Source organism: Myotis nattereri, assembly GCF_964212035.1.
Source record: "Myotis nattereri genome assembly, chromosome: 7".
NCBI lineage: Eukaryota > Metazoa > Chordata > Mammalia > Chiroptera > Vespertilionidae > Myotis > Myotis nattereri.
Genome location: NC_138082.1, coordinates 9,859,594 through 9,887,478, shown reverse-complemented (window position 1 = coordinate 9,887,478; position 27,885 = coordinate 9,859,594). Strand labels below are relative to the sequence as shown.

Genomic DNA, 27,885 nt, shown 5'->3' with positions numbered 1-27,885 from the left:
ACACACACAGAGTAGTAACACTAGTTACATAAGCATTGTTTGGGGAAAGTACCTAGAAGCTCATGGGGCATTTTAGCCTGGGTCCTTCAGAAAGCCGACATGACTGGACATGTGTTAGGCAGAATGATGATCCATCAACCCTAATCCCAGGGACCTGTGACTATGGTCCCTTACCTGGCAGAAGGGACTGTGCAGCTGTGACTAAGTTAAGGATCTTGGGATGAGATTATCCTGGATTACCTGGGAAGACCGCAAGTAAGTCTATTGAGTCCTTATGAGTGAGAGGCAGAATGTCAGAAAAGGAGATGTGAACACTGAAACAAGTGCTGGCCCCTGAGGCCAGGGGGGCAGGCAGCCTGCAGAAGCCAGAAAGGGCAGCATTCTCCCCCACAGCCTCCAGAGCATGTTTCTGTGAGGCACTTTGGATGAAATTAACGTCTAAATCTGTAGACTAACCGAAGCAGACTGCCCTCCTCCATGTGGGTGGGCCTCTCCAGGTTAAGGCCTGTGGCACCAGCTCTGCCAGGTCAGCCTGCCGGCCTTGGGACTGGATCGCCATTGGCTCTTTAGCTCTTCAGCTTGTCCTTTCACCCTGCAGATCTGGGGGCTTGTTAGCCTCCATCATCGTGTGAGGCAATTCCTTAGAGTAAGTCTCCTATTGGTTCTTTTCTCTGGAGAAGCAGAACACACCGGAGATCCGAGAGGCACTGCCTCCCGCTCTCCCCAGTCCACCTTTTGCACACGTTCCACTGCTCCTCTGATTCCTGTGGGTCTCTCTTGTGAAGGGAGGTTTTGGAGGTTGGTGGACCACTACAGCCCCCGCTACTACATGTGATCTCAGGGCCTCAACTGGTGCTCACCTCTCCCTCCTCCACCTTGCAGGTCTTTGTGGCTGACTTGGAGTGACCTAAACATTCTTGACAAGGGCTGGCAATCAACATGGAAAGGTTTGTGTTTCAAGTTGTCTATTAATTTATATACTGTCTCATTGCTTTTAATCTTTTAATCTTAAGACAATCATTTAAAAATAATTTTAAATGGAATGTTAGATAAGTGTACAGATTAAAAAAATCCACAATTCAAACTGCATACTCTGAGACAGCATCTCTCTCTTGCTAATGTGGTAATACCATGAATTAAGGTCTCTCTGTCATTATATGTTGTATCACCTACAGGAGCAAGAATAATCATATAAAGGAACAGAATGTCTTCTCTCTCCATTGTTCAAAGACCAGGTTGTCCCCAATTCACAGGTTATGTAAGTAAACCTATTTGTTTGCAAACGGCTTTCCTTGGCAAAACAAATTAGAATCTGTGGTTTAGCCTTGTCAAACCAGGCAAAAAGATAAATAAAAGCATAAACTCAATTCAATAAATCTTTATTGAGCTCCCACGGGATGCATGAATTTAGGATCTATAATTTACATGAGTAGAAAAGTGTTACTTTAGCCCCTTAAAAAAAAAAAGGAAATCACAACTTCTCTATATATTTCAAGTGAATCATTTAATGTGAGTGAGGCTCAGTTTGATATTGCCATAAGTATTAACACAAGAAAATGGGGAAGTATACCTGTTTCCCTGTTACCAAACAAGGGTTTGATGCCAAAATCAACTAGCCTGTTGGTCTAACAATAGCTGATCAAAAAGGCTCGAAAATCTGGAAGTAAAAAATGTATTTGGAAGCACTGTCCTTTGAGGGCACATTCCCTGAGGGCAGGAAATGCTGAAAGAATTAAATGGCTCAAAAATGATAGTGAGATCAAGAAGAATTAGTCACAGCTTTGGAAGAAACAAAACTTGAGGATAGATGACACTAAGTGTAGCTAGGTGAATCCTTCTGAAGTTTCCCTGGAGGTGTAGTAGCACTGAGCTAACCAAAGGGGCTACGAACTCATGCTCCTTTGAATAGAGTGGTTTTAAGTGGTAGATTCTCCAGTGCACCAACTGTATTTTCAAGTATAATTCTAGTATTTGTACCTAGAAATACAGAAGACAAGCAGCAGGGAGAAAGTGTCAAGTATGTAGGATGTAAAGGATTTGGCAGCCCTAGAATTCCCAGTTTGCATCCTTTTCATCAGGAAAGTCACAGTCTGGCTCAGTCCAAGGTGGTGCTGGAGGCAGTGCTACTGATGGCTTTTGATAAGCTGGAGGCAACAGCGAAAGGATTGTGTCCTGGCTCTCTTCTTTCATCTGTCAAAGAAACTCAAAATAAGGCTGTTGGTACATAAACTTAATACATTAGTTCTGTTAGTAAAAAATAACTTTTAAAGCAATCATTGAAAGTATTTAAGATTGTTTTTAACCAAGTCACTAAAAATACCTTTGATTCTGGTCATCTGAAAATAGGAAGAAGTGACAGCCAAATAGAATGATTTTTATCAGAATTGTTTTGACCTTAAATTATTTTTAGACAATATAGAAAAATAAAATGTCTCTAAATTAATCAAAATACCAACTGAAGATATAGTCACATATGATGATATTCCATTTGTTTTTACTCGTTTTGCAGAATGGATGTATTTTAGAAAGTCTAACTCAATTACCCAAAAGTTTTCTTGATTTTAACTTTATTTTGTAAGAAAGCTGTTATTAAAAACCTTAACAACTAAACTGTCCCATTAAGCCAATACATGAAGTGACTTTTTAATAGTATTTAAAAACATCTAGACAACAGAAAAAAGATCAGCTTACCTGTTTGAAGAAAACATGGGACAATAAACTGCTTGCTGATGGCCTGAAACATTTTTAAAAGTTATAAAAAAATAGAACCTCATATTAGAATGTTGATTTTTAGATGTAAAAATATAGTAGAAATTAGGTTCAAAGCTATAAAACCCAATACTAAAAAATTAAAAGGAAAAATAATATATGTCAGAAGCCTAATTCTTAGCTTCCCTGACCAATGAGAAGAAGTCTAGAGATATCCTTTAATTAGTCCATAACTCAACATTTACTGGGCACTTACTAATTATAAGGAGCTTATGCTAGGCATTAAGGGGCTAAAAAAAGATAAGACCCACACCTAATTTCCAAAACATTAATGATAAGATATAGTTATATATGATAATAATTTATATTATTATAATAGAAACTAACATTTTTGTACTGCTTGGAAATTTCTAAAATGTCTTCACATAAATGCAGTAATTAATGTCCAGAAGATTAACTGATTTTTACAAGGTGACTTGGTTAGGAAGTGAAATAGCTAAAACTGGAGCCAAGTTTTCTGTTTTGAATCCTGTATTCCTCCCTCTTGCTCACTGCTTCCACTTGTTTTTAGCATTGATGCTGTCTAGATTAGATCATGATTTTTTGACCAAAAGACTGGTTAAGGATTTGAATTTGGCAGGAAGGGACTATCACAAAGCTTCTAAAAGTGTAAAACATACGTTTTATGTTACTTAGAGGTGAACAATATTACCTTTTCTCTGGATCTTGCTGCAAACAGAGCTGTACCAAGCTAAAGAAGGCAGGGGAGAAAGTTTTTGAGGATGGTGTCTGCAATCTGTCACTGTTTACTGTGCGAGTTCCACTGGAGACAAGTACACTTTCTCCAATCCCAGAGTCTACACCTGACCGGGAATTCTTCATTCTGGATTCTGACTGAGGGAAAATGCTGATATCCAATGGACTATAAGGAGGACCTTTCAATTTCTGTAACAGCATCTAAAAGACAGAAAAATTTCTTTCAACCCTTATCAGGCAAAATATTAAAACAACAACAATAAAGATCCTAAGAGTCTACAGCAGGGATGTTTAACAGATATTACCTAGAACATAAGGGATCATATGGAAGGACAGTAGTTCTGGGATTTTAGTAGCATTTACCTGAGTCCTATGCATGTCCTGGAAAGGTACCTGCCCACTGGCCAATTCACACGCTGTAATGCCAACACTGTAGATATCTGACTTCACGTTGTATCCATGTAAATCCTGTAGAACAACGAATGTGAAGACCTTTAGTGTAAGTAACTTAAAAAGTTAATACATGTGCTTTTTTGATAAAGGATGGTGAACAATAATGGAAAAAACTTATTAAGTGAGAAATCAAGCTATACTTAATATATGGTGCACATTTTTAAATTCCTAACATAATAATTTTGACAAGAAAGAGGGAAAAAAGTCTTGCAGTAGTGCATTCACCAATCCAAATATAAGGTCACAACTGTCCTTTAGTCAAGCTTAGAAGACACTCGAGACGCACAGACAACCCAATGCAACGGCCACACCTGACCTGTCTCAGTAGTTCTGGACTCAGCCACGGCTGCACTGATGTGCTGAACTGTGGGAAATCAAACACAGCCCTATGCCTCTGTCCGTGCTTAACCAAACTATGCAGGTGGGACAAGCCAGAGAGGGTCACTAGGCCATCACCAGAAATGAGGATATGGCTGGCTTTAAAACTCCTAGAACAAAAAGAAACAATCCTAAATACTGGGAAATTGGCCAATGAATCAAGAATAAAAATCTGGTCAGAACAAATTCATGTATGCTCTTGGAAATTAAATGCTCTTTATAAAGTAGCAGTACACTGCTATGAATATATGGGAAATGCTCAAAGAATTAAGGAATCCTTTCAGCTATTCATATAGCTTTAGGACAAGAAAGTATGTAACTGACAACTACATACATGTTTGGAAGTGATAATATTTTATGCAAACTTGGAAAGGAATCAAACGATTAATTTCACTCTTGTAGGATGCTATTGCAAAACACCCAAGGAGAAGTCTAAAAAAAAAATCAATGAACTAATACTTAAAGCATAAGGTTATAATTTAAAGTTAAATGCAGTATTATCCAAAAAAAGCCTTTTATAGTATTAACACTATTTACAAAGATATGTCATATATAAAAATTTCCTTTGTCAAATTATAAAAGAGCCTGTTTTTCATCCAAAACACTGGATTTGAAACCTAAGAGAGTTTCTAATAGACTAACTACAGTAGGATGACCAATAATCTGGTAAAATTAATTACGATACACTCTGTGAGAAAGCCTCAGTTAACCAGAATGCTGCTAAAAAACAACAAATAGTAAGAAAAAAAGCTTTAAGGAGTTTGAAACAGACAATAAAAAAAACCCAACAAGCTTATTTAAAAGTAGCTTAATTAAAAAGGAAGACAAAGTCCCAGTGTGTCTTAAAGCAGCACTGTTTTTAAAACTCAGCCAGTTCTGCATCTACAGTTCGGTAACTAGAGAACAGATATTCAGTATGATAATCTCAAGATACTACGAAATATTTAAGAAAACAAAGAAGGGTTGTTTCAGTGTGTACATGATATAACTATGACTTAAAGATGAAAAACAGATAAAGGAGCTTTAGCTTAAGGAAAAAGAGCTAACTAGGACCCCACTCCCTGCAGCTCCCACCCCACATTAGACTGAGAGGTGAGCTCCGTGAGCGCAGGCTCCAACAGGCACTGAGCACAGCACTCGGCACAGGGAGGGGTCCGAACACTGGTGAATGAGCACAAAATGTAAGCTTCAACAGTACCCCTCGGCCCCTGCCTCCCTCAGTTCCCCACCCCTCCTTTCTGATACTCAACTACTCCCGCCTTCCTAAAAGCTCCCTAAAAGATTCCTTCCACTAAAATTCTTTCATTTTGCAAAATACAAATAAGTAAATACCTGTGAATACAGCCATTTTGATGCAGATAGTTCAACCCTCTCACTGCTCCAAAGAGAATGTTTCTTATTAAAGTTTCACTCATTCCTTCAGGAAAGTAAGTCCTCAAGAGCTGACTTGCTGAACCTGAAAAAAACCGCTGAAATCTTTAATGAACATTAAAAGTGATTTTGCTTCTGGCTATCTTTTTTTTAAATGATTTTTTATTTATTTAAGAGAGAGGAAGGGGGGGGGGAGGGAGGGAGAGAGAGAGACATCGATTTGTTGCTCCACTTATTCATGCATTCTTTGGTTGCTTCTTGTATGTGCCCTGACTGGGGATAGAACCCACAACCTTGGCATAAAGGGATGACGCTCAAACCAACTGAGCTACCTGACCAGGGCCTATCTATGCTTTAAATGTTCTTTTCAACTATAAACACCACACACACACACACCCTTGTTACATTTCAGAATTAACCATTTTCCTATGCAAAGGTAATTTTCCTTCCAGAATATTTAAAAAGACTTTTTTAATGGCACTGAGGACCAGAAAAGAGAATTAACAATTTTTAGCATTACTGAAAAAACAAAACATACTGTGTATGTATACACGTATTTTTAAATCCAGAGACAATTCACAAAAGCTATCCTAAAAATCAAAGTTCTAGAATCCATTTGTTTATTTAACACACCTACTGAACACAGTTTTGTGCTAGGTACTGTATGAGCCCCAGGTAAATGATAAATACACACATAATCCTGCCCTCAGGGTGCTCCGATCCAGTGAAGGAGCAGGCACACACAGATGTTTACAAGACGAGAACTAAGTTTACTCTGCGGAGAAACGGATGGGGACGATGTACACAAGCAGAAACACTACTTCTGCCTGAATAACGCAGCTCTCCACTGAGGGAGGACGGAAACCAAACGGGGGAGGCAGCGAGCTCAAAGGCACGGGCTTCCTGGAAAAGCAGTGGTGGCTCACTCATCATCAGACCTACTCTTTTTCCTGAAGACTAAAATCCAACATAAGCCAGAAATAAAAATATAAAATGAAATTTGGAATTGGCCATCAGAATTATAAATTAAAAGTAGTTAATCATAAATCTTAAGATCCCATTCATCAATCATTATAACTCAGGCTAAGCTATGAGTTATTTTATCAAGAAAGAGTTTTCTTACCATAGGCCATAAACGGAGAAATAACCCAAAGCCAGCTACCAACAGTGAAAACAGTCCAGTAAGTTGTAATATTGGGGTGCTGGAAAAAGTGAGATAGAATCACAGCTTTCTAGGATAAACACAAGAGAAAAGACATGTAAAAACAACCTTTTTTCCCTTATGATGAAGATAACAGCAGTCGTGTCAGCTAATTCTCAGTAGAACTTATTAGTACTAACCACTGTTCTCAGTGTTGTATGTCTTTAAATCTTGTATCCACTACATGTTGTGATATGATTTTACAGAAGAGGACACTTAGAAATGAGTTAGAAAACTTGTCCAAGAGCACATAATAAAAGAAGTGAGTGGGATATGAACTTAGTATGAACTCTTATTAACAACTAGAGGCCTGATGCAAGAAATTTGTGCATGGGGTTTCGAGCACGGGGTGTGTGTCGGGGGGTCCCTCAGCCCGACCTGCATCCTCTCCAATCTGGGATCCCTTGGGGGATGTCCACAGGGATCGGGCCTACACAGGCAGTCGGCTATCCCTCTCACAATCTGGGACCGCTGGCTCCTAACCACTCACCTGCCTGCCTGCCTGATTGCCCCCAACTGCCCTCCCCTGCCAGCCTGGTCGCCCCTAACTGCCCTCTCCTGCCTGCCTGGTTCCCCCCAACTGCCCTCCCCTGCAGGCCTGGTCCCCCCCAACTGCCCTCCCCTGAAGGCCTGGTCTCCCCCAACTGCCCTCCCCTGCTGGCCCAATTACCCACAACTGCCATCCCCTATTGGCCATCTTGTGGTGACCATCTTGTGGTGGCCATCTTGTGATGACATCGCACAAGGGCGTGATGCCACCTAGGCTTTTATTATATAGGATACTGTGTTCTTAGTATAGAAACATTTTAAAAAATACATAAAAAGCCCTGGCTGGGTGGCTAAGTTGGCTAGAGCATTGTCCTGTACACCAAAAGGTTGCAGGTTCAATTCCTGATCAGGGCACATACCTAGGTTGCAGGTTCAATCCCAGTGGGGGTGGGTATCGGAGGCAACTGATCGAGGTTTCTCTCTCCCTCTTCTCTCTCTAAAAATCAATAAAAACACATTCTCAGGTGAGAATTAAAAAACACACAAATATATGAAGATAAAAGTAATTGCTAACATGACATCACAGAGAAAACCACTAATAAAATTTTGGTATAGCCCTAACCGTTTTGGCATTGGTAGGTAGAGCATCACCCTGTAGACTGAAGGGTCCCAGGTTCTATTCCAGTCAAGGGCATGTACCTTGGCTGTCGGCACATCCCCAGTAGGGGGTTGTGCAGGAGACAGCTGATTGATGTTTCTCTCATCGATGTTTCTATAACATCTCCCTTCCTCTCTGTATAAAAATCAATAAAATGTATTTTTAAAAATTTTTGGTATAATTTCTTCCAAGCTTTGTGTAAGATACATGTGCACATGTAAACATTTTGAAAATGAAGACAATATCAAAATCAAATCCTTTCCTTCTTTATACAGAAAGTGATTAGTGACAACGAAAATGGTATTATAATATTACTGAAAGGCAATTCTATTAACATTTATCAATTTAGAAGTTAATTTTGCCTAACTGGATGGGAAGGATACTGTCTCTTCCATTTCCCTGTATGACTATTTGTGATTGGACTAACTAGGGGTTTGTAAATCTCCAGACCAGCATTTCAAATATGATATTGATGTGAAGGAATGCATAGTAGTTACCTAAGTTTGAGTATCTTTTTTCTTTCATGGATCTGCCTTCCGAGTATTCTTTCTAATTCTGTAATTGCATGTTTACAAAAGAAAGAAATCTACTTTTCTCTAACAGAAAAGGCCTGTTAATTGGGGGGTTGGGGGGGGGGGGGGTCTTACAGATGTAACTCCTCGGACAGACAGCACTTTAAATGCATTATTTCTGGTGGTGTCACCTGTAAAGCTTTCAGGCGCTCTTCAGTGCAGTTTTCCAGATTTGTGATTTTGATCGTCACCAGGGTTCCTGTGGGAGTATGCCGTGCAAGATGGACAGAAGTCAGGTTGTCAAAGCCTCTTCCTTACAATCAGACATAAAACTGTGTTAGCCACCAAAGAAGGAAAAAAATGATAATTTGAACTTCATCAAAATTAAAAACTTCAACTCTTCAGGAAAATGAAAAGGCAAGCCACTGATCGACAGTATTAACAATACTTTTACATCCAGAGTATATAAATAACTCTTACAACTCTTAATAATCAAACAAAAACTCATTAAAAATAGGCAGAAAATTAAATAGGGAATACATAAAAGCAGCTATAGGAATGGCCAATAAGCACATAAAAAGATGTTCAAGATAGAGAAATGCAAATTAAAACCACAACAATATGGCATAACATACCTATTATAATGGCTAAAATTGTGACTTGATAAATTGTGACTCAAACAATGGAATGCTGCTCAGTAATCCCTACAGCCACTTCCAGTCCCTTCCAACCACTAATGTGATTTTTGTCATGAAATGGCATCATAAGAATGGAGTGTTTCGTGCCTGGCTTCGTTTGCTTAGACCGCTTTGTAGGCTTCAGTAGTTAATTTCTTTTTATTACTGAGTAATAATTCATCCTATGAAAATACCACAATTTATTTATCCATTTACAAGCTGAAAGATCATTTGGGTTGTTTTCAGTAATTGGAGACTATAAATCAAGCTGTCAGAACATTCTTTAAGTAGACATGTTTTCATTTCTGTTGGGCAAATACCTGTGACTGGAAGTGCTGGGGCATGGGTGTTTAACCTTATGAGAAGGTGCCAACTTCTTTCTGAAAGTGGCTGAACCGGTTTGTGTTCCCCAAAGCCACAGTTGCTTGATATGCTCGCCAGCATTTGGTGTCAGTGTTTAAATTTTAAAATACCTAGTGGCACCTATTAATAGGCACTTAATAAACATTAGTTCCCCCCTCTTTCCACAATCCCCAAATTCTGTTACTTTTATCTTTAAAAAGACATTATTAATCTCAAATTCATCCCTTCCTCTGCAGTGCGGGCATCACTGCCTTGGTTCAAGGCCTGTCCTCTTTCCGGGACAAATGGAGGGGCTTCCTCACTGTGCCCTCTATTCTCAACCAGGGCACGTGGCAAAATCACCGAGGGGACTACTTCAGAAGCCTATGCTACCTTTCAGTCGCCAGCAAGTTTGATTCAGTAGGTCTGTGATGGGATATAGCATTGCGGTTTTTAAAAAGACTCAGGTGGTGAGGATACTTCCTCACCACTAATCTACATCTTCCAGACTTCTGCATGGAATTGCAGTTGTCTTTCTAAATCTAGCATTTTATCAATAGAAAGGAACTACAGTGCAGCAGCTGAAAGCTGAGACCCTGCAGTCAGAAGGTTTGCTTTCAAATCACTAGCTGTTTGACTGTTAAACAAATCTCAGAGCCTCAGAATTCTTACCTGCAAAATGGGAGTGGTAGAATGAAAAACCCGTATCAAATGTTCAGTATAATGCCTTTTAGATGCTAATATTAGCATCCTCATGATTCCAAAATGTCTTTCTAGCACAGAGAGGATAAATTCCAAATTTCGGCCTTAAATCCTTTGAGTAATAAAGTGGGTCAGCTGTGGGGGTGGACACAGAGTCTGAACCTCTAAATACACAATGTGTTCCCAACCTCCCAGATTTATCTCCTGCCTACACTCCCCTTGCTCCCACTTCTAGGCAACTATGTGGCAGTCCCTTTCTAACCATCCTTCCTCACTCATCTATTGACGTAAATATTTTTTATCTTTTTTTAATTGACACCATCTGAACCTCCTTCCTAAGGGCATTTCCACCAGAGCTATTTTAGAAAAGGGCAGATCCTTATTCTCCTTGTCTCCTTGACCCCGGACGGGAGTGTCAGTGACCTAAGCTTGGCCAACTGGAGGATGGAGTGAGAGACAGAGAAGCGGCAGTCAGAACTCGCTGCCGTGGGGCCCACTGTCTGGTGGTGGAGGCACCCTACGAGGTAGTCCCCGACCGCGGCTGCTCCGTGCCACGCACTGGCTATGGTTCTAGGCTGAGCTTCTCTTGGCTCTTCCAACCCTAATTATTTCTCCAGTCAGTAATTCTGTGTTAGAACATTGTTTAAAAATGTTCTCTTTTGCTTGTTAGGATTGTTTTCTGTTGTTTGTAACAAGCACTCTGACTGGAACATCTGACAACCTTTCCCTCATTCTCAGGACCCAGCTCTTTTTGCTCTTTGTTGACTCCCACATGGATGGTTGGATGCTCCATCTTCTCTGTTCCCACAGCACCTTGCACACCTCGACTACAGTTCCCTCCAGGGGGTAAAACAAAGCCATCCATGTGTTCATCTTCCCAGAGAACGAACTCCTCAGGTGTACTACACGGCTTTCTATCCCAGCATCTAACAGCACCTGCAGTGCTTAATGTTTCTGAATATTCAGAGCCAATGTTTCACATGTATAAGGCTATAGATAATGACCCATCCTGTTCCAAACTTCACTGAGATAGGTTACCACAACAGATGGGATTTTAGGTTTTAGTTAAAATAAAGTAATTTGGTTAAAGGACTATAACGAAAAAGATCTTTTTTGCCATCAGCTTAATTCCTAATAATGAAGGATCAATTATGTGAAATCCATGATTACCTATTTCCACTTGGAGTTCATAGTGAGAAGCGTTGGTGGAACAGACCGCTTCACTGAGTCTAGCAGATGGAGACAACCAGGGAAGGGTTGGCTTATCAACCTGCGTGGTTTTAGAAAGATGAAAACAAAATACGTTTAGACTCTTGGTCCTCCAACCCAACATAAAACGCAGACATTGTATTTTAAAAACACAGTGCTCATGAGGAAAGGCACACTGAAAGGGGACTTAGGACACCGGTTCAAGATCTAAAAAGAATTTACAATTGCTAATAATTGATGCTAGTTAGAAAGCGATCCGCTGATAAAGGTGAGAGGGCAGGAAAAACGGATTTATAGGTAGCAAAGAATACTTTCCAGCACAATTTCAAGTAAGCCTTTTTAGGAGTTGCTAAGAATAGTTCATTCTTCAAGGTAGTAATAAATAAATATGTCGAAGGAAGAGATGCAGGGGCCTGTGAGGAAGGATTCTCTGCTTGTGCTACTGCTTCAAGGGATCCCAAGTTTTATCCATGACACATCCAGATACATATCAGCTAGTGGAGGTGCTAACATCAAGAAACAATTTCCACACTCTAGTCTATTAAAATTGCTGAAGATGTTCTTCACAAGATGAAAGGAATAAGAAAGGAGATAAATCAATAAATGTCAAGAAATGGGAGACCACAGTACAGACCCCCCGAGTTAATGAACAGGAACCCTATGGGTGTCTCACAGGGTGCTCCAGAGTTGGAGTCTGGTCTGCACCGTCCCAGTGGCAGTGAAACATGCACGCAGGAGGAAGAGGAGGCCAACAACCTGGTGTCATACGATAGCCAGGAGGCTCTCCAGAGGACACCAGCACTCCAAAGACTCTCAGGCGCCTTCCAGGCACCAGCAGGCGCCAGAATCTTATTACTGCCCCCGAGGTAAGGAGAAGGAAGAAGGGGGTTAGAAATCATATTACTATGTGCTAGGAATTGTGCTAATTACTTTTCATATCCTTAACTCTACATGTTCCCTAAAGTTTTAAGAGAGCAGAAAAATATAAGCTCCTGGCTAAAGATGAATGAAAGTAAATATTGTTAAAAGAGGGATGAAAGATTGTAAAAAGAAATTCCATTATACAACTGGAAACAATCCCAATGAAAAAAAGAGAAATATAAATAAATCAAGTTAATTTCTTTAAGACAGGCAGTCTTCAAATAAACTGAGATCTAAAGAACACATGTAAGAGACAGAAAGATGAGCATATAACAGTTAAAAAAAAAATTTAAGTCACAACCTGAAGCCTGTCAGGGAGGCTAGAACACAGAATGAACTGAGGCTTACAGTTCACTGCCTGAAAAAAATGGCATAGGTGGTCATATGAGGGACTGCAGTCAGACTGACCAACCTGTACATTGCTTCGTTGCTTCCATCTTCTCCATTAGGAAACTAGTCTTCTTTAAACTAGAAGGCACATTTGTTGTATATAACTAGCTCAAGCCCAAAACAGGTTATTATATATATATATATATATATACACACACACACACACACACACACACACACACACACACACACACACACATATATATTAGAGGCCCGGTGCACAAAATTTGTGCAAGAGTAGGCCTTCCTTCCCCTGGCTGCCAACACCGGCTTCCCTCTGGCACCCAGGACCCAGGCTTCCCTCGAAGCCCTGGCTTTGTCTGGAAGGTTGTCCAGTCTAATTAGCACATTATGCTTTGATTATTATAGATAAAACAAAATAAATCTATAAATAAAAACAAAACTCTCTCTCTATATATATTAGGTACTAAGAGTTGTCAAGGTCACAGAGACAGAAAGTAGGATGGTGGTGCCAGGGGAAGGGGAGAGAGAGGGAACAGGGAGTTGCTGTTCAATGGGTAGAGAGTTTCCATTTTACAAGATGCAGAGTTATGGAGATGAATAGTGGTGATGGTTGCACAACATTATGCATGTGTTTGATACCAATGAACTGTACACACTTAAAAATGGTTAATATGGTAAATTTTATTTAGCACATACCTAAAAAAAGGTAGCACTTGTTGAAGTTTACTGAGTTCTAGGCCTGTTTCCTGGCAACAGCAAGGAGATAACAGACACTTTACTCTCTGAATACCTCAACCTAAAGGTAATATTTGAATAAAAGCAAGGATTAGACACTACATCCTACTGTACAAAAGGACAGATAACTAGAAGACTTTAGAGTATTAGTGAGCAAAAAGTGAAATGACAAAAATGAAGACAAAATTGGGATAAATGTATAAACAGGATTAAATGGGATTATCTTATTTTGTAGGAAATAAGCCATTTGTAAGGCAGGTTCCATTTTGTAGTGAGAAATATTCATTCCCGAGCATGTTTCTGTAAATATTATTTACATCAGACATTGCCCAGGGGAGATAAAGATGAAAAAGACAGTATGCCTATTTTAAGGGGATCATGCTATAGTTGGAAGAGACGTATACAACAATCATTGTGAGATAATGAATAAATGCCATTTTATAGGAATGTCTAACATATGTTGGAGAATAAATAAAAAGTATAAGAAGAAAAGCTTCAAGATGTGATATTTGGGCCAACTCTTTATGAATGAGTAGAAATTTTAGAGGCAGAAAAAGGAGACCATTTCAAACAGAAAGAAGAGTATATGCTAAGACTCAGTAGCAAGAAATAAAACTAAAATAAAGTTATTCCATACCACTAAGATCCCTTATACCCATGGTCGGCAAACTGTGGCTCACGAGCCACATGTGGCTCTTTGGCCCCTTAAGTGTGGCTCTTCCTAAGCCTTAGGAGTACCCTAAATAAGTTAATAACAATGTACCTGCCTATATAGTTTAAGTTTAAAAATTTGGCTCTCAAAAGAAATTTCAATCGTTGTACTGTTGATATTTGGCTCTGTTGACTAATGAGTTTGCCGACCACTGGCTTATACCATGCTAACAAGTTTAGGCCTTCCCTCACCCACGTGGAAAACCTCTATTAATACCCTAAGACTCTTAGTAAAATCTGCTGTCCTTTGCTCATTAACCGATATTCTCTTGTGGATACTATGGAGCACAGCCAGGTTTGCTTTCAGAATGGAGGTGCTAATCTCCCCAACCACTAGGACCACTGAGTCTTGTCCAGGGAATTGCCCTCTTCAGAAAGAAGCCACCCTGCCCACTGCTATGCCACTTCCCTGGGGTCAGTTTGGATCCAACACTGGTGGATACAGGAGTACAAATGCCCAGAGCCCTTGGGCAACTAGGACAATTAGGTAGAGCCATGCCAGCTCCAGAGATGCTCACTGGAATGGCTAAGGCCTCTCTTCAGACTTCTTAGGTACCAACAACACTGCCTCCTCCCTCTCTCCCAGTGTTGGTCTAGAAAAAACTTCCCAAAAAATTTCCTGCATGAAAAAGAAAAAGTTTAGGCTTCATCCCATAGGTTTTTGGAAACCAATGAAATCTTAAAGTTGGAAAGTGACACAAGGAGGCCTGTATTGGTAACAGTGTTGAATCCTGATCTGAGTGGTGATATGAATGCCTAGGAAACTAGAAGCATCGAGTCTTCCTGTAATAGTCCAGTGAGAGATGATGAGACTTGAGTAGCAGTAGTTAGTTACCAGGTGAAGGAGGGCATGGACTCAAGGGTATTTCAGATACAGAACCATAAGACTTGGTGTATATTACATGTGGGAGCAGAGGTAGAGGCAGTGTGAGGATCTTTCCAGTTTCTAGTCAGGATGATCTAGTAGATGGGTTTTTTATTAGCCAAAGCAGGAAACACAATGTATTGCTGAGTCTGAGAGAAAATTAAGGTTTTACCGAAACTGCATAAAAATGTCTTCGAAAACCCTAATACAAGATATTCTACAGACAGCCCTGTGCCCAAGAAAGAGCGAGAGTGATAGGTAAAAATGTGAAAATCATCAGTTCTGCTTGATGCCAGAGTCCCCTCCTCACCTGAAGGAAAACCTGAGGGAGCTCCAGGATAATCTGAAACCTGAGCAACAGAGGCTTAAACAGGTGAGGTGCTCAAGGAGAGATGGTTTAGACCAGTGGTCGGCAAACTCATTAGTCAACAGAGCCAAATATCAACAGTACAACAATTGAAATTTCTTTTGGGAGCCAAATTTTTTAAACTTAAACTATATAGGCAGGTACATTGTTATTAACTTAATTAGGATACTCCTAAGGCTTAGGAAGAGCCACACTCAAGGGGCCAAAGAGCCGCATGTGGCTCACAAGCCGCAGTTTGCCGACCAGGGGTTTAAACAGAAGAGAAGAGGCCAACGGTAGACCACTGGAGAGTAGCAAAGACACGGTAAAGGAGAAGAATGTCGGAGAACCAGGAGTGAGTGGTATTACAGAAGGCAAAGGAGTATGAATTGTACTCAATCATTTCTTACCAAGTTTTGACGGATACTGGTTTCAGACTGTTTTTCAGGTCTGAGTGATTCAACTTGTGTTCGTGAAGTGCAGAAACAATCCTGGAAATTCAAGAAAGGAATTAAAGTGAAAAAAGCCCCCACGAAATAAGTAGGGGTGACATGTGATACAAGAAGGTCTAGTGATGGAGTGAGGGGCAGAGAGAAAGGGTAGCATGCAGGGATCTAGAATTGAAGCCAGGACTCATAATGTGGGGGTACAGTATGCGAGAGGACAGAGAAACAGCTGTGTGTGTGCAGAAGACAAATGCCTTCTGTTATAATTCTACTTGGCATATCTCTGATCCTTGTCCTCTCTCTGGAGATCATAGTGTCAATTCACTTTTACAGTTGGTATTGATACTGAACTCTTCTATCACCTGCAGTTTTCTTCTGAATATTTAGCTAAAGATTATTCTGCTCAACCCACAATAATCATTTTTATTTTGATCCTCAGATTTGCTTTGGAAAATGAAGTAGGTATCTCACCTTAATGTATTTTCCAGATATATAAAGCTCCCCCTTTTAAGTAGAAAAGCTGTACTTCAGACAAAAGTAATGCATCCTGTATTTTCTATATAACTAACATTCTTCTCACTTCATAGTTCTGCCTCTTACACTTGGCAAATGAAGGTGTTGATGAGCAGGTATGAGTCTGAGCCCTGGCTCTAATTTTTCGCAATCCTGGGCCAAACTCAACATGAGGACTATACCCCCTGCCCAGCCAGTCAGTCACAACTTTGAAGACTGGAAGAGATATAATTAATGTATGAAAGTTTTCTGTAAACTGTACATCCTCATATAAATGCACCCATCACTTTTTAAAAGATCACTGCTTTAATATAATAATTCAAATATTCAAGTATTGTATTATATTCTGTATAAAGCAAGATGAAAGTCATAAAACTACTTAATTAGAGCAGATACCAATATCTAAAGTATATTCAGATGTGGATCTAATAGTATCTATACATCATATTATATACATTGACCCAACTGCTTTTTGTCTTGTCAAGTCAAGGGGCTGATTTAAATATTATTTTGCTTGCCTTTAGTCAGATGGAAATTTTTAAGAGATATTTTTGAAATATTTAAAGGGTAAGACATAGCTAACTGGATGAGAGAGGCATACCCAAGCACAGCATATGTATGAGAAAAGTGGGTCTGGGTCACAAGAACAGAATAATGAGTGTATCAGAAAGAACAGGAGAAACTCTTTTTTGAAAAAACAAAATCTCGATGAGAATTTAACTTATTTCTTACGACCAGAAGTCATTCAGGTCAAAACAACATCAGAGTAAAGACTGTCTCATCAGAATATGCCCTTTGTTATGGCTCTGGATCACCATCCAACTACTCTGAAGGCACAAAATCAGATCCATGTTAACAAGAACTTACCAGAAAAGACATTGAATCGCTTTATTTCACAGAAAGTGACAAAAATCCATCTACTGCAGAGAAGATTATTGCTTTATCTTCAGATGCAGAAATATCCTAATATGAAAACAAAAGGAACATAATTTAGACTTACATGTAAGCTTCTTGAAGAACTAGTTGTCATAAAGCCACCCAATGTCTAGGCAGCTACTCTTTGACATAAGGACCAGAGCCAGTCCTGGAAAGTGTCTTTAAAGAGCATTTCTGTTTACTGAACACTGTCTGGGCCCTGACATCACAACAGAAAGGCAGAGTGGAGGTTCTGGATCCTTTCTCAAAGCCTCAACATACCTGCATTTCTCCTTCCCTATATTTTCTGTACTTTTAAAAAGAGCCCTAACAAATGTGAAAACAATTTAGAAAAACAATATTGGACCCACTTTTGATATAAATGGTGTTACAAGAATTCAATGGAAAAAAAAAGAAAGAATTCAATGATTCCACTCTAAGTAAATTTTTAGGCTTCCTAATCAGATTAATTGCCTTTTCAATCATTTGGGTTCCCTGACCAGCAAATTCAGAAAGAATCAGGATTAGTAACAAACTAAGAATTAATATTTTCTTGTTGCCACGTTTAAAATAAAAGATAATTTTTTTCCAGTTTTCATGTAAAATAACATCTTTGTAGGTTGAATATTTTTTTACTTTATTTTGATTTCTCAGTTCTATTCTTGGAATTTATTTATAGGCATGAAAAATATGCAGATTATTATACAAATAATTAGTCCACTTTCAGCAATAGAGTATTAAGCTCAATAGTTTATGAAGACTCTGCAACAGATTCAGAGATTTAAAATAGTAACTTCTACAGATTCAAGGAGCTACAAAAGCACCACCAAAAGTTTCCAGATCTTTTCTAATAGAAAGGGTAGTAATTTTCTAAACTTGCTAGTGCTTTGGTGTTTCCTTATAACTAATCAATGTCTTTACTTTCATATACATTGTGCTTCATTATTTAATTTTAATGAAGTCCTCAAGTTTGATGAAGGCATCTGAAAATATCTGAGCAAAATGAGAAAGAAAAGGAGATCTTGTAAAACCATGGATATGATAGCGTGGTGCCCAATTTTATTGCTAAGGGAAAATATGTGTTTGTTCAGGATGGTCACTACACACCAAAGGGAAAGAATGTGAGGAAGAAGAACCTGAAAGCATGATTATTTTGTCTTCTGTCATTCACTGTATCAAGTTAAGGCACGGGAAGATGCTTTACAAAGGAGGAATGCAATGCCTGCCCTGCCCACCTTCCAGGCTGACTGAAATCAGAGGAGATACGTCACCTGGAAGTACCCATAACTGCCAAACACTGTATCAATAAGAGCCTGAGAGGATGCTCTGAAAGGCACCCTCAGATATACCGGCACAAAATGGTAAGGCTCATTTGGGTAGTGAGTTGGCAATATTTTGATAAACATGAAAATATTCATACCTTTTGACCCAGTATAATTCTCACTTCCAGTAATCTATTTTAAGGAAGAATGCAAGCAAATGAAGAAACCACATCTATAGAAAGCCATTACACTGTTATGTGAGACAGCCAAGTATTCATTTCACAGTTGTTCAATCAACGGCTACTGTGGAATGGGCACTGCGCCGGGCACTGGGCACTCACTGGTGATGGGGCAGGGAGGGCTCTGACCACCTGCAGCTTACCTTCCCACGGCAAAGACTAGGGCTGTCACGATGAACTGAACTTTCTGGTTATTACGATTTTGTTTTCTGCTTTTCCCACTTCATATCAGTTTTTTTTTTTGCTTAACAACAACAAAACTTTAAACTTCATTACCTTTCCTATTTCTCAGAAAACTAAGAAGAAACGGGCACCATGTGTGAGAACTGTTAGTACTAAAGGGTTGTCCCCATGGGGTGGTTTAATCCCAGAGGTTTTTGCTTAAGATATGCCAGTCTAATAAGCGATAATTTCACAAGACATTTTGAGGTCAGGGCAGCAGCTGCACCTGGTAAGGGGCGGGGAAGTGTGTGTTGGAGGAGATTTGCTGTCATATTTTTCTCTACACGTTCTTTCACTAGGTATGAACATAAATACTTTTAAAAATTTCGTATTTCAGACCTAATTTTCTAAATGTATTCACAACTACATTAGTGTGGCTCCTTGCACCTGTATCTGAAAAGCTAACTAGGATAAAGCTTTATAAATAATTTAAAGTTGTCCTATAACAGAATGGTAGGTAGTCCGAAGGTTTTCATCTGAAAGGGTGACACTTTCTGCGAAAATCAGGAGCTGTGTCTATTTACAGAACGCCAACAGTCCATTGTTACAGGGAATGCAAACAAAAAAACAAAACACAAACCCTTATTTAACTCTTTGCTGAGCTTTTAAATTACTGTAATTTTCAAAGTGATCTTGGAAACCTATAATACCCGTAATATCTTAAAAATTGTAGCAACGCACAACTCGGTATAATTTTCCAAATTAGTATCGTGACTCATGCTTTCAGGAGACATCGCCTGAACGCCTACTGTGTGCTCCGTGCCAGGCAGGCGATGTGTCACAAATCCTGACCAAGTTTTCAGGGAAAAGGGTGCCCGACACAGCAAACCCACGAAGGCAAACACAACGCCGAGCTTCAATACTGAGGACAAACGACGCCTGGGCATTTGCTTTTGTGAAAAGTTCCCTCCTAGTCCTGCTTGGGGCGGGGGGTGGGGGTGGGGGGTGGGGTGGGGACTTGGTAGCGGTCCCCAAGGCGGCACAGAGCCGGGCCAGGGGTGTCTTCGGTCCGGAAACCTCTCCAGGCCCCGAGCGCGGCTCAGGGTGAGAGCTGGGGGGACAGCGCCGCGGGGGCTCGGACCCCGCGCACCTGGCGCCGCCCACCCCACGGGCACCGCCTCCGCCGCACGCAGGTGCCTCGGCCACCACGCGGCCAGGGGCGCGGGCAGAGCCGGGGCAGGGCCGCGCTCCAGGCCGACGGCAGGTCCAGCCTCGGGCTTTGCGCGGCGTGCGCGGACCGAGCCGCCCTCCTCCCCGCCCCCTCCCGGACCCGGCCTCCCGCATTACCCGGAGGCGATCACGGCCAGGACTCTTTCTCAGGCGGCCAGCGGTGCGGGGCCTGGCGGCGTGGGAGCCCGGCCCGCCCCGTGGCAAGGCGAGCACGCGAGGCCCGCTCCCAGCGCGGGCCGCGGGGAGTAGGAGGCCGGCGCGACCCGGACCGGGGCGGTCCGCGAGGAACTCTGCCCCAGTCCCGGGCTCTCTGTCGGGACGGAATTCGCCCCACCCCGACCCGAGTTGCCCCGCCTCCCGCCCCAGGGCCGGGCAGCCAGGGGGCGGGGCCTTCGAGCTTGGGGGCGGGGCCAAGGCGGAACTACAAAGTCGGGGAACTACAATTCCCAGCAAGCCCTTGGGCCGGTGCGTGGAGGCTGCTGGGAGAGTGGGTTTCGTTCGCTCGTCCCCAATTGCGTGGGGACTGCCATTGATCCGGTGCTGCCGCAAAACTGAAGTCGCCGAGTAATGATGTTGTGAAGTCGCCGCCCGTCCCTGCCACGCCCGGAGGTTCCAGGCTGCGGCGGCGGCGGCGGCAGCTCAGCTGCTGCTAGGAGTCTGCCGCCGCCTTAGAAGCTTCTCCCTGAGGGGACGCGGGCGGAGGACGGAGGGCTCCGGGTCATTCCTGTGAGTAACCTTCCGTGCGCGACCCGCACTTGCCCTTGCCAACTTCCCTGGGACGCGGAGGCGCCCTCCAGCCCCGCGCGCTGCCCGGTCCTCTGAGGTCACGCCGCCCGGTCCTCCGAGGACACCCGAGCCGGCGGCTGGCGCCGGAGGGCAGGGGCCGCGCCGGGTCCCCGCCCCCGGGGGAGTGGGGTGTTTCCCCAGTGCGGGTGCGCAGTGTGGGCGCGGTGCGCCGGCCTCGGGGCTCCCCCTCCTCGGAGGACTGGCCGCGTTCTCCTTCTCTGCGGACCTGGTCCGTCCAGCCCCCGCCCCTGAGCGATGAGGGCGTCGTGTCCGGCGGCGGGACCCGAAGCCTCGCTCGCCATCTGTGCTGTGAACCGAGGGGCGGGCGTCGGAAGAGCTCTTTCTGGGTGAAGTTGCGGTGGACTTTTCTAGGATTGATTGTGAGCCAAGACACCACACGTCGTTCCAAAGAGACGGTTGACTTCAGTTTCCAGCGCACATAATGGGTCCTGGCCGGTGTCCATTGGAGGACTGGCATAAAGATCATCTCTGACACTTGAAAGATTTCTGGGTCACAGGAGCGGTGCTTGCCCACAAACCTTTTATCTAAACGTGCAGTTTCTGAGCCATAAACAGACAAACAAACAGAAACAGTGACCGTTCACTGGCAATTCGTCAAGCTAGAATGGGCCATAGGAATAAAATGAAATGGGCTCTGAGTTTTAAATATATGCATAGTCGCTGTAGAATTGCATGTCTGAGCCCCAGGGGTCTCCAAATAGCAGGTTAAGGGTGGAGACGGGACACTTCCGAACAGACTGTGAAGGACAGTTGGGGGTGAGAGAGGGCAGGATGCGGACACTTTATCATCTCGGCATTCATTCAGCTTCCTGTTTTTAAAATTAAGCACTGTCCAGCAAGCCTCAGACATTCAGCAAGCGCACACTTTATGAAAGACCGTGTTTTGTCATTTTGTAGGTTTTTATTCTTATGCTAGAAGGGCTTGGAAAGAACAAACATTTGGGTGCTCTCCATCTGCCAGGCAGCCCGGTTAGGAGCTCTGCATACATCCGCTCCATCACCACGATAACCCTTTTGCGCCGAGTCTGAGGCTCAAAGACGTCAAGTGGAGATTCAGACCTAGACTTGCCTCCTCCAGAGTTACGGGTCAGGTAGCTGGGACCTCCTCAGAAATGATCTTGAAGGCATTTTCCAGTGTTATTTCCCAACACTGGTTTCCACACACTTTGGACATCTAGGGTAAGGCCCAACCCCGCTTTTGAACAAGTTGTTCTTTCTGCTCGCAGTTCCTGTCCCCCAGAGAGCTACTCATTGAGATCCTAGAAGCGCACGCCAAATCCCCTCCAGTTTACTTATGTAAGACATAGGATTGGGTTTTCACCTTAAAGGTCCTTTCTGGTTCAAAGTTTTAGTGAATCTACAGTTGGAAATATGAGCCAAGGAGCATTATTCTCCACTGACAGTGCTTAATATCTATAGATTTTAAGAGTAGAAAGACTTGTTTCTTAAAATTTTTACTTCTCCACCCCTTTATGTTAAAAACCAGTATAAGAAATGAGACAGATGATGATAATATATTATTTCATGTTTATTTTGAGCTTTGTTACATCATCTGTACCAATTTTTGGAGCTCTTTAGTTACCGTACTGTTTAGTTGGTAAGAAATCTGAGGCATTAAAGTACATAATACATTTTAAATGATTTAATAATGGAAAGAACTAAATTATGCATGGGTTCCAGTCATTTGTTCAGATCTGCAGTGTTCATGTAATAATAGGAAACATTTATATAATGCTTACTACCTATTACATACCCATCTAAATCTTTACCTGTATTAACCTATTCTCACAGAAGCGCAACGAGCTAGTTTTAAAATTTTATTTATTGGCTAATAACAAATTTCAGGTGTACAACTTTATAATACAACATCTATACATTCTATTGTGTGCTTACCAGCCAAAATCTGATCTCCTGTCACCTCGTATTTGACTCCCTTTACCTTCTTTGTCCTCCCTCCACTTCTCTTCCCTTCTGGTAACTACCATTTTGTTGTCTGTATCAAGGAGTTTTGTTTGTTGCTTTTTGTTTTATATCCCACATGTGAGTAAGATCATGTGGTTCTTGGTTCTTGTTCTTTTCCATCTGACTCACAGTAGCTATAAGTGCAATGCAAATCAAAACCGCAGTGAGATACTATCTCACACCCATTACAATGGCTCTTATCAATTAGTCAAATAAGTGTTGGAGAGGATGTGGAGAAAGGGAGCCTCATACACTGCTGATGGGAATGTAAATTGGAACAGCCGCTATGGAAAACAGTATGGAGGTTCCTCAAAGAATAGAGCTGCCATATGACCCAGCAATACCTGTTCTGGGTATCTACCCAAAAAATGGAAAACACTTATTTGTAAAGATATATGTACCCTGTGTTCATTGCAGCATTATTGTAGCCTAGACATGGAAACAACCCAAGTATCCTTCAACAGATGATGTGATAAATAAGATGTGGTACATACATGCATACACTAGAATACTACTTAGCCATAAAAAAAAGAGATGAAATTTTTTGTGACAGCGTAATGAATATTTAGAGTGTCATGCTAAGTGAAGTGAGTCAGATGGAAGAGGTGATTTTGTAGGTAGGCAACTGAAGCAGAGGATAAGTGAACATAATCAAGGCCACTCAGCTGCCTGGTGGTAAAATTGGGTGTTAACCTCAGGCAATCTCAGAATCTTTACTCTTCACATTTTTCGAGCATCTGCTGTGTACCAAACCACAACTGGATTTTTAAAAAAATTATAATTAGGTCATTTATCTTTACAACTAGCTTGTATAGAATGGAAGTTCAGCATTTAGTGTCTTGCCCAAAGTCACAAGATTATTAAATGATAGAGCCAGGACTTGAACCCACATTTGCCTGTCTTCAAGTCCATGCTTTTGTAATACTTTCAGTAATCAAATCTTGATTAAATACCTTGAAGGGGCCAAACACTGCTAAGTGCTAGAGATTTCATCTCTGCTCTTAAGAAATACAATCTGCAGAGGGAAAGAGACCATTGTGATAGTGTGTGACGGGACAGCAGCATACAGAGGACATCATACAGAGGTGCTGTGGGAACATAAAGAAAGAGCACTGAGATCTTCCTAGGGTGGGAAGGCTTGGGCCAGTCTTGGAAAAATAAATGAGAATTGGCCTGGACAAAGAAAGGAGAGGGGCTCTTATGGGCTGGATTCTGTCCCTCCAGAATTCTTGTTAAATGTTGAAACCCGAATCCCCATGACCTCAGAATGTGACTGTATCTGGAGATAGGGCCTTTAAAGAAGTGATTATGTTAAACTGAACCCTTTAAGTTAGGTCATAATCTTTTCTGATTGGTATCCTTATAAGAGAAACTTTGGCCACAAAAAGAAATACAGAGAAAAACCATGTGAGGACACATGGAGAGGAGAAGCACTTTGATCTTGGACTTCTAGCATCTAGAATTGCGAGAAAATGAATTTCTGTTATGTAAACTACCCAGTCTGTGGTATTTTGTTATGGCAGCCCTAGAAGATTATACAGGGATATTCTAGGTCAGTGGTTGGCAAACTCATTAGTCAACAGAGCCAAATATCAACAGTACAACGATTGAAATTTCTTTTGAGAGCCAATTTTTTTAAACTTAAACTATATAGGTAGGTACATTGTCATTAACTTAATTAGGGTACTCCTAAGCTGGCCTTTGCTAAAAACGTCCTCAATCTGATTGAGGTACGTTCGCAGAGGTCAACCCCTTCCAATTCTCCTATCCACACTCGTCTTGTATGCTTGTTTCATCTATCTCCTTTCGTTCATCCTCTCTATATGTCCACCCCCCACTTCTTCTAATGCCACTTCTTCAAAATAGACTCGCCCAGGCCGAAAACCGACTTCTGCGCATGGGCCACGAAGTTTCAATCACACTGTACGTGCGCGCTTGCACGTGGTATTTTGGGGAAGAGCCACACTCAAGGGGCCAAAGAGCCGCATGTGGCTCCAGAGCCGCGGTTTGCCAACCACTGTTTTAGGTGAAGAAATGACATTCAAAAAGCCTTTTAGGTGTGGCCAGGTGATTAGGTTTTGTGATAAGAAGTGTTGAGAGGTGAAGTTGGAGACTAGGCTGGGACCATATTAGGACAATTTTGTATGAGATGCTAAGGAGTTTAATCTTTATCTTAAGGAAATGGGATGAAAAGGGTTTGTAGCAGTGCAAAAACATTAGCTCTGCATTTTAGAGCAATTTAGATTACTCTGTGAGCCTTGTGGAGGATAGATTAAAGGGGATAAGGCTGGAGGCAGGGAGACCAGTTCAGGTGTCTATTTCCACAGGAAACTGAACTAAATATTTTCTTCGAATATCAAATGTCAAACTAAAACAGAACCATTGTTAAGGAAGATTTTAGAGGGCACAGCTAACCTTTAGGGTATATATAAGAAGGTTTTGGAAGAATTTGTATATACTTTTTTACCTATAGACTGGCTATGCTTTTGACATTTGGCTTTTCATAAAGCTTTCACAGAATACTCATTGTTTTCCCACTGTATTTAATACACTTTTATGGTGCTTACACTGTTCTAAGCCAAGTCCTATACTTTGTTTGATCTTAGCCAAAAGGCTGAGAAGCAATAAGCCAACCTTATGAAATACCAACTATTACTATCTCCATTTTATGCATACAGATATTGAAGTACAGAGACGTCCAGTAACTTGTCCCTGGTCACATAGCTGATAAATGGCAGTGGTAAAATTCAAACACAAGCTGTCTTCAGAATCTGTTCTCTTAGCCATTATACTATGCTGTTGCCATACAGTATTAAGATCTTCTACTGCCTATGAAAGGAATACAAAAATGAATTGGGTATTTTTCCATAGGGAGTATACAGTTTATCAGGGAAGATTAGGAACAATAATAAGTTTTTGGGTTTTTTAAAGTTTTTTAGAGAAAAGTGGAACATTGAGAGGCAGTAATTACTAGAGCTTCTGGGAAAACTTGATGGAAAAACTGGCATTTGAACTGGGGTGTGAGGATTGGATATGTAGAAGAAAAAGAGAACATTGAAGTTACAAGCAATAGCATGAAAAAGTTATAGGATTGGGAATTTCCTGATGTGTCTAGAAAACTAGTAAATACAATTCTTTGTTTTGTTGGGAATATATTGTGTAGTTGGAGAAAAGAGTTTGGGGGATGGGAAAACAGGAAATGTCTGGGAAAGAGAACTCTTAGGGCTTGAGGAGCAAGGAAAATTGTAAGGTTTTAAGCAAAATGATTGAAGTTATACTGAATGTAATGATCTTTTAGGAGAGGATAAAATTCATCTAGTCCCAGCCCATCCATAACAAGTCCTATCTTCACTGTCTCACAGATCCCTCTGTTTCCATTTGCCTTGTTATGCATTTGTTACAATAATTCAGGCATAATGTGATAAAATTTCTTAATTATTTTTCTGTGTCTAATTTATCCTCTATTCTGAAATTTATCCTCTATTCTGACTCCAGATTTATTTCTCAAATGTCACTTTCCATTTAGAAACTTGTTCCCTGTTGGATCAAGTTCAGATTTCTTAATCTGAGCTAGTCAAATTTAAAGCTCCAAGTACTTTCCCATATATTCCCACTGAAATTGGTCTGTACACTCCTGCCAAACTGGCTCTGGCTGCTTCTGTCTTTCCCTACCAGCTATCCCCATTCCCACTATCCAAATCTTTCCATCCTTGAGGAATTCACTCAAATCTTACTCCTATGTGAAGCCAGACCACTTCAGCTAGAAAAATGCTCTCCCCCTCTGTCTATGTACGGATCAGTTCTGTCCTAACACTCATAAATTCTTAATAAATCTGGTGGTGTTATCTTATTTTCTTAAATTTCTTTACATTATTTTTTTTCTTTTAATTAAATCTTTATTGTTCAGATTATTACATTTGTTCCTCTTTTTTTCCCCCCCCATAACTCCCCTCCTCCCAGTTCCCGCCCCACCCTCCGCCCTCACTCCCCACCCACTGTCCTCATCCATAGGTGCACAATTTTTGTCCAGTCTCTTCCCGCACCCCCCACACCCCTTTCCCCAAGAATAGTCAGTCCATTCCCTTTCTATGTCCCTGATTCTATTATAATCAACAGTTCATTCTGTTCATCAGATTATTTATTCACTTGATTCTTAGATTCACTTGTTGATAGATGCATATTGTTCATAATTTGTATCTTTACCTTTTTCTTCCTCTTCCTCTTCTTAAAGGATACCTTTCAGCATTTCATATAATCCTGGTTTGGTGGTGATGAACTCCTTTTGCTTTTCCTTATCTGTGAAGCACTTCATCTGACCTTCAATTCTGAATGATAGCTTTGCTGGATAAAGTAATCTTGGTTGTAGGTTCTTGGTATTCATCACTTTGAATATTTCTTGCCACTCCCTTCTGGCCTGCAAAGTTTCTGTTGAGAAGTCAGCTGACAGTCGTATGGGTATTCCCTTGTAGGTAACTGAGTTTCTTTCTCTTGCTGTTTTTAAGATTCTCTCTTTATCTTTTGCTCTTGGCAATTTAATTATGATGTGTCTTGGTGTGGTCCTCTTTGGATTCCTTTTGTTTGGGGTTCTCCGCGCTTCTTGGACCTGTAAGTCCATTTCTTTCACCAGGTGGGGGAAGTTTTCTGTCATTATTTCTTCAAATAGGTTTTCAATCTCTTGCTCTCTCTCATCTTCTGGCACCCCTATAATTCTGATGTTGGTACGCTTGAAGCTGTCCCAGAGGCTCCTTACACTATCCTCGCATTTTTGGATTCTTTTTTCCTTTTGCTTTTCCGGTTGGGTGTTTTTTGCTTCCTCGCATTTCAAATCATTGACTTGATTCTTGCGCTCCTCTGGTCTGCTGTCGGGAGTCTGTATAATATTCGTTATTTCAGTCCGTGTATGCTTAATTTCTAGGTGGTTCCCCAATATAAGATCGAGGGTCTCATTAGTTTTCTTGTA

At 41.3% G+C, this 27,885-nt stretch overlaps 2 protein-coding genes across 2 annotated transcripts in view; one reads left to right on the top strand and one right to left on the bottom strand.

Moving 5' to 3' along the window:
• Positions 1-1,363: 1,363 nt before the first annotated feature.
• STRADB (STE20 related adaptor beta) lies at positions 1,364-20,520 on the bottom strand. The gene is made up of 12 exons (XM_081096376.1): positions 20,274-20,520; positions 17,216-17,311; positions 15,800-15,880; positions 11,419-11,518; positions 8,719-8,840; positions 6,791-6,899; positions 5,629-5,752; positions 4,235-4,406; positions 3,829-3,933; positions 3,422-3,666; positions 2,692-2,734; positions 1,364-2,190 (listed from the first exon to the last, which is right to left on the bottom strand). The coding sequence occupies exons 2-12, from the start codon at positions 17,225-17,227 to the stop codon at positions 2,047-2,049; spliced, it is 1,257 nt and encodes a 418-aa protein (XP_080952502.1). The 5' UTR covers positions 17,228-17,311; positions 20,274-20,520; the 3' UTR covers positions 1,364-2,046.
• Positions 20,521-20,670: 150 nt separating this feature from the next.
• The window catches only part of TRAK2 (trafficking kinesin protein 2), a 59,605-nt gene continuing 52,390 nt past the window's right edge, over positions 20,671-27,885 (top strand). The window contains exon 1 of the mRNA XM_081096157.1: positions 20,671-20,882. The gene's annotated coding sequence lies outside the window, so the exon portion shown is untranslated. The remainder of the gene's footprint in view (positions 20,883-27,885) is intronic.

Coding starts and splice junctions, on each gene's coding strand:
- STRADB (XM_081096376.1), bottom strand. Junction 8,841..11,418: donor TGAACTCCAAGTGGAAATAG/GTAATCATGGAT, acceptor TCTGATTGTAAG/GAAGAGGCTTTGACAACCTG. Junction 4,407..5,628: donor CAAAATGGCTGTATTCACAG/GTATTTACTTAT, acceptor TTTTTGTTCTAG/GAGTTTTAAAGCCAGCCATA.